Below are 7,828 nucleotides of genomic sequence, written 5' to 3'. Positions count from 1 at the left end.
AATTAGTGTCTAATTTTTTATATGTATACAACATTTTTGTATTTAATTATGTTATATTTTTTTTATGTATACATATTTATATATAAACATAAAGTGTGTCATCAAAGTGAATATATATAGAAAAAAAAATATTACGTATATATAAAAAATTAATTGCTAAATTAATTATTATATATTTATAAATATTCATATATATTGATTCATACTTTTTTGTCAACTAAATAATCTATCAATAGAATTATCAAACTTGTTATAATAGGATAATTAAACTTACAATATACCAATAATCATACTTGTTTATAGTTATACAAAAATTTATGAAATGTCAAATATTTTGAATAGTGAACTCATTTATAATTTTATCATGAATATTTCAGGAAACAATGTCGCAATTTCGCGTGTTGCATATGGTTGTGGATTTTTAGCCGTAGAGCAGATCCACTTGATTCCCCCATCATAGTTAATGTGATTAGCACAAAAATTGAAATTTCAACAACTAAATTAAAATTCTCGTACCAGTTCAGAGAGATTAAATTGAATATTATAAGTGACAGTTGCAGACTATTTTGTGACAGATGATATTTTGCTTTTTATGTCCAAGACAAGACAAGAAGCCTCGTTCCCTTGGGAGAAAAGCTCTGAGAAATGTGGGCTTGCTTGGCAGCAAAAACAAGATCTTCAACATGAATAGGTTTTATCCTTAGAAATGTCAACAACCCACTGAATAAATAGGAGTTCTATTTCCTTGGAAATAAGTCATACCCAACAAATTCTTGAGCTACCACTGTAAATTATTGTACTGATATAACAATGTACATGTAACCTATGAATTTCTCTCCACATCACTATTCAACAAAGCCGCATTACTAGCTGCTTTTAAAGGAGGCCTATTAATCTTCTCAAGTAATCTACTAAATACCAATTTAACTGGTATGCAAGCTACAGTAGTGAGCCCAGAGACCTCTGGTTTAATCAACCTATTTGTTTGATAAAAACTGCTATCAATTAAAGGTTTTTTACTATGATGATTATGTTCACTAGACAATGAGGACAGAGTTCTAGTTTTCTGGCTAGACGATAAGCTCACTTTCTTTGACCCCTTTTTCATTGACTTCTTGTCAATTGAAGGCCCGGGACTGTTACGGCCACTCTTCCTGGAAATGGAAAAGCTTCCCTTGTAGCTGGAACTTCCAGCATTTAATCTTCTATATTCAAATCTTTCTTGATCTAAGGAAAAATCTGAAGCAGCTTCAGCACCATTCGATGATGATAAATGTGGACGAGGAACACGAAAATTCGCTGTTCTCCTTGCAGTCCTCCAAGCTGGTGGAAGCACACTACTTCCCTCAATACCAATTCCATCATTATTGAAATCATCAAATGCAGGAAATAGCATATCTGATGAACCATCCTTCAGGGTTTCAATTTGGATCGGATGTCCGATTATTGCCCTACCATCTAACTTACTCATGAGAGAAACAATGGGAACAGGCTCTTTGCGATAGCTAGCTTGAACCTTCAGGTCTACATCTACCAGAAATGGTCTCATCCTCCCATCATAATGATAGCGATCACCATATCCTGGAGCAAACCCTTTATAATCCCAATATCCTCTCGTAGCAGGCTGATCTTCCCAACCCCAGACATCCCAATCAACACCATGACGAACTTTGGTTTGACCCTTTGATGCTGCTCTAGGAGTTAGAGAGAATTCATCTTCGAATCCAAACGTTTGTTCGGTGTCATCAAAGACATCACTTAGACCATTTTTGTAGTAATGTGAATTAGGACCTAATCTCTTATGGCCTATATGACTTCCTTGCTCAACATCTGCTCCATACCGAACTCCTTTTCCATCAGGAGCACCAACAGACCTCTTCACAAAACTACGACTGTTCCTCTTTCCTTTTAATTGCCATTTGGATACAGCTTCATTACGTGTTGAAGGTTCACGAGGATACAGGAGAGGCATGTCAGCAGATATTGCCAATTCATCAAGATCCTCACTACTAGTGCTTTCTTCCTCTTCAGCATCTTGACCCGTTTCTGCAGTTACAATAACGTCAGATGAGTTAAAATGAATGATGTGAACTGAAATAAAAATTCTAACCCAAACGAAAGAACAAGTTCAAAACAGAAAAATTCAAAAGGAAAATGAGAAACCACGATGTCACAGGCAGAAGAAACAAAGAACTGCAAAATGGATTTAATTGACTGATAAGTGCATAATCTCAATAATAAAGTCAAATTCACATATTCTCTGACAGCTGTACACCACAAGTTATTCACAGAGAAAGTGAAGGGCAAATAATGAGAAAGCTAAGCCAGCCCTCGTATAACAGGCTGCATTGATTGATTAAGCTGACGTTATTTTTAGAGTAGATGTTCACTTTTTCTTTTCAATAATTGAGTAAAGGTTAACTTATTTCTGTTACTGTATCATCAGCATTTTCACTTATTTTCATATTAACATGATGGTACTAGATACCCTACATGACCTCTGAGGAATTATTTTCACATTAATTTGAATCTATAATGCATCCATTGCCACTTTGTCACCTAACATTCTACTTCAGTGAAAACATGATGACATAGGAATGAAAATGTAGGCAAGAACTAATATGACTCAAGTTTTGAAACTTTAGGAACTAAATACAGTATTCTTAATTTCAGGGTCTACAATGCCTCACAAATACAACTTGAGCAATTGAAGTGAACCTTCACTCTTTTCCCTTTTTGTCCTTTGTTCTTTGTCTAGGCTAAGCATATCTTAAAAGCGTTGAGTGACATGTATGCTGGATTGCTGGCAAACAATCAAAACTAAAAGATAATGATGATTAACTTCCTTCTCTAGCCCTTCATTACCCTTGTTCTGAGTCTAATATCCTATACCATAGGAAAGCAGGTCGCTCCCACTGTACATTTGAACTATCCTGACCTTTCCTTATAATATTCAATTGTTAAGAACTTAAACACATGCACATTGGCCAATCCAGGATAGGTTCATGATTTTGAAGACCATGGCAACAAAAAATATAGACAAACGTTTGTTGGAAGATGTAAAAAACTAAAAAACGTGGGTAGGGACGTAGGGTTGGCCTATGTTTGACAGGATGAACTTGTTGTGCAGAGTTACGCTTTTAAAGAAGAAAGGAAAGATGCATGAATATAGAAGGAATATGACAATTTTAACATCCAGAAAATTATGTAACAATAAAAACCAATACTATTTCCACTACAAGAAATATTATTAAGTGAAAGAGAAGAAAATTCCCCAGCTATGATACTCGCAGATATATACATCACTGGATAAGTCGTTTCCCCCTTGTTGAAGTAGTGGTCATCAGAACATAATGATAAGATAGTTATAACAATGATAGCATAAAATAAGTAAGCAGAAACTAAACCTGAAATGGTCATCTCTTCATCCTTGTCTGCTTCTGTTTCCGAGGAATCTGAACCAGAATTAGCTGAATCAGTTTCAGAAGAATCAGATTGAACATCATCTACAAAGGCAGATTCACCCTCCTCAGCAAAAGAACTACGATAAGGATACTCCTTCCCAAATTGAGAAGATGACATCTCAACATGAGTCTCTTTATAATCCATAGAATCACTAGACTGAGGTGGTAAATACACACATCTGCTTCTCTTTGCTCGGCAACCTACACCCATTTGCCCAGCTCCTGCAAACAGAATCACAGTTAGGTTGTTCCTGGAGCCGTGACTGCTGTTCTTAACAGTGTTAGTGTGTTACATGATCTAAATTTGGTTCTATTGGAAGCAATACCTAATTTCTCTTGCTTCTTCAGCATTTGCCTCTCAAGTTCAAGAGCATGAAGAATGGCATCTTCTCGGCGCGCATACTTTTCCCTTTTCTTTAAGGGCATACCCTGGGAAGACTCTGCCCTTTCAATACATCCATCGAACTCACCACATCGAAATGGCTTCACACGTTTGGATTTCTCCAGATTGTACCAATCTCTATAAAGAAATACCGACACACAAAAGCAAAACCAATAAAAACACTAAAAACTTGTCAGAATATTGTTACAACAGTGCATTCAATACCATTTTCCAAACTCAAGAAGTGTATCCTCTAAACAAATATCACCACAAATCCCTTTATAGCCCACACAATTATCCTCTAAACTAGCACTACAACTTGACGAAAGGCTAATTCTGGACTAGTTTTTGCATAAAAATAAAATCTATACACATTTGACATTTACGAACACACCATATAAATTCAAACCAGATATGAATAAAATATTTCAATAAATAAAATAAGAAAGGGAAGGAACTTACACGCTGGCATCTTCCCTGCCAAGAAGCTTAACGGGAGTTCCTGATCGGGGAGAAGTAAGATGAGAACCCGAAAGTTCATGAGGACCGAGTATTTGACCCGGCCACCACGACCCGTTTCTTCTTCGGACCCATACAATCGATCCAACGCCACAATCGATTGCACCTGAACCCGAGTTCTCCATCTCCCCAACCCTCCCCTTCCCTTTCTTTCGCTTCCCCAGTTTTCTCTCTCTTCTCTTTCTCTCTCTCTTACTGCCTCTGAGTAACCGAAGGTTGATTTGACGAAGGTGAAAGGAGGTGTCGGTGGTGGCTCACCCACCGGCGAAGAAAAACGATGAACGGAGGATCCGGGAACCGTCGTAAATGGATAGTCCGATTAGCGAGGAATGGGTTAGGGCACAGGATTCCATTCAGATTTGGGGAAATTTCATTTTTTAGGGTTTTCAATTGAATTTTGACCCTATTGCTTAATTAAAATTCCCGCATAACACGAAAAAAAGAAAAAGAAAAAGAAAAAAGGGAAAAAAAGAAGAGAAAAGTCAGAACGTTCTAGAAGCATCAAAATTCTATGGGATTGATTAACTTGGTGGCAGAATGGGAAAATCATGTGCCCACGTAGACGTAGTTTAGTAACATTTAGTAGTTTGGCTAACACTTCTTGCCGGCATTGTGCAGTAAGCCAGTGACTTATCGTTTGCAAATAAAAATAGTATAACGGATAAAACACTTAATAAATTAATGACAACTTAATATTACATGAATCTTCTAAAATAAATAATGTTACGCATATTTTTGTATATAGTTTTAGGATAAAAAATCTAATTAAATCAAGGAGAACACAAATTTACATGTTTCAGCTAAAATTAAAACATCTTCATCAATTAACCAAAGCAGATTTATATGTAATTCGAAAGAGGTAGATTCGAACTATATTTGCTCATAATTCGAACTAGTTCATTTCGAATTATATAGTAACATACGATGAGGGTAATTCGAATCTACTTGATTCGAATTATGAAAATGCATAATTCGAACTAGGTTGCTTCGAACTATGTTTGTGCACTGTTCCCAAAGTAGTTCGAACCTAGTTGATTCGAATTACATTAGGAACGACTATATAAGGAGTTCGAACCAAACTCATTCGATTCACTTTTCCATTCTTATACCCCACCAAATTCCAGAGAAAACGACCCAGATTCGCTCCAACAAAGACTCGAGCAGAATACTTAGCCGATGGGGGACGATCCGGAAAGGCTATATCGTTTGGATGGAGTTGCTCACATAGCCGGGGTCATCAACAACGAGGTTAGTAGATAGAAAATTTTGTGCTAGTGTTTTATCTGAGATTAGTGGTTTTGTATGCGGTTTTGTTGGCGGTTTATGTTAGTGGTTTATACTAGTGGTATTGCAAGTGGTTTATTTTAGAGGTTTTGCATGCTTTTTAGTTGGCGGTTTATGTTAGTGGTTTTTGTTAGTGATATTGCATGCAGTTTATTTTAGTGGTTTTGTATGCGGTTTTGTTGATGGTTTATGTTAGCGGTTTATGTTGGTGGTATTAGAAGTGATTTATTCAGTGGTTTTGCTAGACGGTTTATGTTAGTGGTAACATAGGTGGTTTTTTTAAGTGGATTTGCATGTGGTTTATGTAAGTGGTTTATGTTAGCGGTTTATGCATGTGGTTTTGCTAGGGGATTTATTATAAATATTTTGCATGTGGTTATTGTTAGTGGTTTCCATAAGTGGTTTATGTTGTTAATTGTTTTTGTTAGTGGTTTTGTAAGTGGTTCTAACTACGCGGTCCATGTAATGCGCAGCCCCAGCGATGCATCTCGAGCATGCGGCGGCAGTAGGGCATGCGACTCGATGAGTGGTACATTCCGTACTTGTAGGTGGCCGGATTATACCATCTTGCGAGACTGAACGATAGATGGTTCCGATTAGATGAGCCCCTTATCAGTGCCTTCGTCGAGCGGTGGCGTCCGGAGATGCACACATTCCACATGCCGTTCGGAGAGTGCACGATCACACTTCAAGACGTGGCCTACCAGTTGGGGTTGCCAGTGGATGGACGTTATGTCAGTGGTTGCCTGACAGATTTCCAGATATACATCCAGGGTGACCGTCCGGCTTGGGTGTGGTTCCAGGAGTTGCTTGGTGTGTTACCTTCTGCGAACCAAATTCAGAAGTTCGCAGTGAACTGCACCTGGTTCCAGGAGACTTTTGGAGAGTGCTCCGCGGGAGCCGATGAGGAGATAGTGAGATGCTTTGCTCGTGCCTATATCATGATGTTGTTGGGCATCCAGTTGTTTGCCGACAAGTCCAGCAATCGTATTCACATCAGATGGCTACCCTATGTGGCTAGGCTTGAGGAGATGGGTGGATACAGCTGGGGGTCGGCGGCACTAGCATGGTTGTACAGGTGCATGTGCCGAGTGGCCAACAGGCATGTGGTGAAGTTAGCAGGTCCATTACAGTTGCTTCAATCCTGGATCTTCTGGCGCTTTCCTGGATTTAGGCCTGCTGGTTATGACGAGTTCAGCTGGCCCTTGGCCTCGAGGTACCATTCTTGGACTTTTCTATTTCGAGTTAAATTATTGAATTCTATGTTCGCTTATAATGTTATACTATTTTGTCACACTTTTACACGCTATAACACCGATGTAATATGCAGGTGGTCAGGTCACAATCCTTCCGGTAGCAAGAAGGGACCTCGAGTGCAGATGTGGAGGCTCGGGATAGACATGTTACAGGCCAAGGATGTGAGTATACTAACCTCATATGACTAGTTAATTAAAGTTTCAGACTTCGGATTACGATTTGGCCTTACAATGTTGATATGTTTTTTCAGTTTATCTGGATGCCATATAGCTCGCCCGACGTCCTTCAGGTTGTGCATCTGGAGGTGTTGGAGCCTCGTCATACGGCCTTATGGCAGTGTGTGACGGCACTGATATATTTTACCGTCGTAGAGTGGCATCAGATTGACAGGGTGTTACCCCAGTTCGGCGGAGTATAGCCCCGCCCCCAGCCCGCCCTGAACATCGACTTCTTGATGTCCAAGGACGGGAGAGGAGGTGATCATTGGTTCCCGTACGCTTTGCAGTTCTGGCACCTTCACTGGGAGAACCGTGTGGACCATGTTCTCCGGTTCGACGTTGCCGCAGACTCGGGACCCTCACATGACTTCTTAGACTAGTGGAGTCAGCATGGAAAGAGGTTATTGTCACTAGAGATGTACCTGGGGGATTCGAGAGCCGTTCCTATTCCTGTTGAGGCGACGCAGAGGGGTGCCGGGCGAGTTCCTGATATGGACCGTGTTGACGATGGATAGGCGTCGGGTTGAGAGGAGAGCTTGTGTGGGTACACGACGGAGCCAGCGTGAGTGAAGGTGGCTGGACCAGGCTATGGAGGAGGGTGACGCGGCGGGTAGGGGTAGAAGTGGACGACGAGGGCGTGGCGGTAGACGGAGAGCGCGTGCTGCGGGGCATGATCATGGTGATCACGGTGACGACGACAACGG

At 39.9% G+C, this 7,828-nt stretch overlaps 2 protein-coding genes across 3 annotated transcripts; one reads left to right on the top strand and one right to left on the bottom strand.

The window, feature by feature from the left end:
* On the bottom strand, positions 678 to 4,913 carry LOC107643174. 2 transcript variants are annotated; one of them, XM_016346754.2, is made up of 4 exons: positions 4,309 to 4,913; positions 3,791 to 3,984; positions 3,408 to 3,686; positions 678 to 2,046 (listed from the first exon to the last, which is right to left on the bottom strand). In XM_016346754.2, the coding sequence occupies exons 1-4, from the start codon at positions 4,488 to 4,490 to the stop codon at positions 824 to 826; spliced, it is 1,878 nt and encodes a 625-aa protein (XP_016202240.1). In that variant the 5' UTR covers positions 4,491 to 4,913; the 3' UTR covers positions 678 to 823. The 2 variants fall into 2 exon arrangements, with proteins under 2 accessions (XP_016202240.1, XP_020978899.1); XM_021123240.1 differs by having other exon boundaries at positions 3,791 to 4,028; positions 4,309 to 4,419.
* LOC107640285 (protein MAIN-LIKE 1-like) lies at positions 5,542 to 7,324 on the top strand. The gene is made up of 4 exons (XM_021123646.1): positions 5,542 to 5,613; positions 6,198 to 6,865; positions 6,980 to 7,067; positions 7,157 to 7,324. The coding sequence occupies exons 1-4, from the start codon at positions 5,542 to 5,544 to the stop codon at positions 7,322 to 7,324; spliced, it is 996 nt and encodes a 331-aa protein (XP_020979305.1).

This window comes from Arachis ipaensis, chromosome B05, assembly GCF_000816755.2.
Source record: "Arachis ipaensis cultivar K30076 chromosome B05, Araip1.1, whole genome shotgun sequence".
Taxonomy (NCBI): domain Eukaryota; kingdom Viridiplantae; phylum Streptophyta; class Magnoliopsida; order Fabales; family Fabaceae; genus Arachis; species Arachis ipaensis.
The sequence above is the reverse complement of the archived record's forward strand: the minus strand, read 5'-3'. Positions and strand labels throughout refer to the sequence as shown.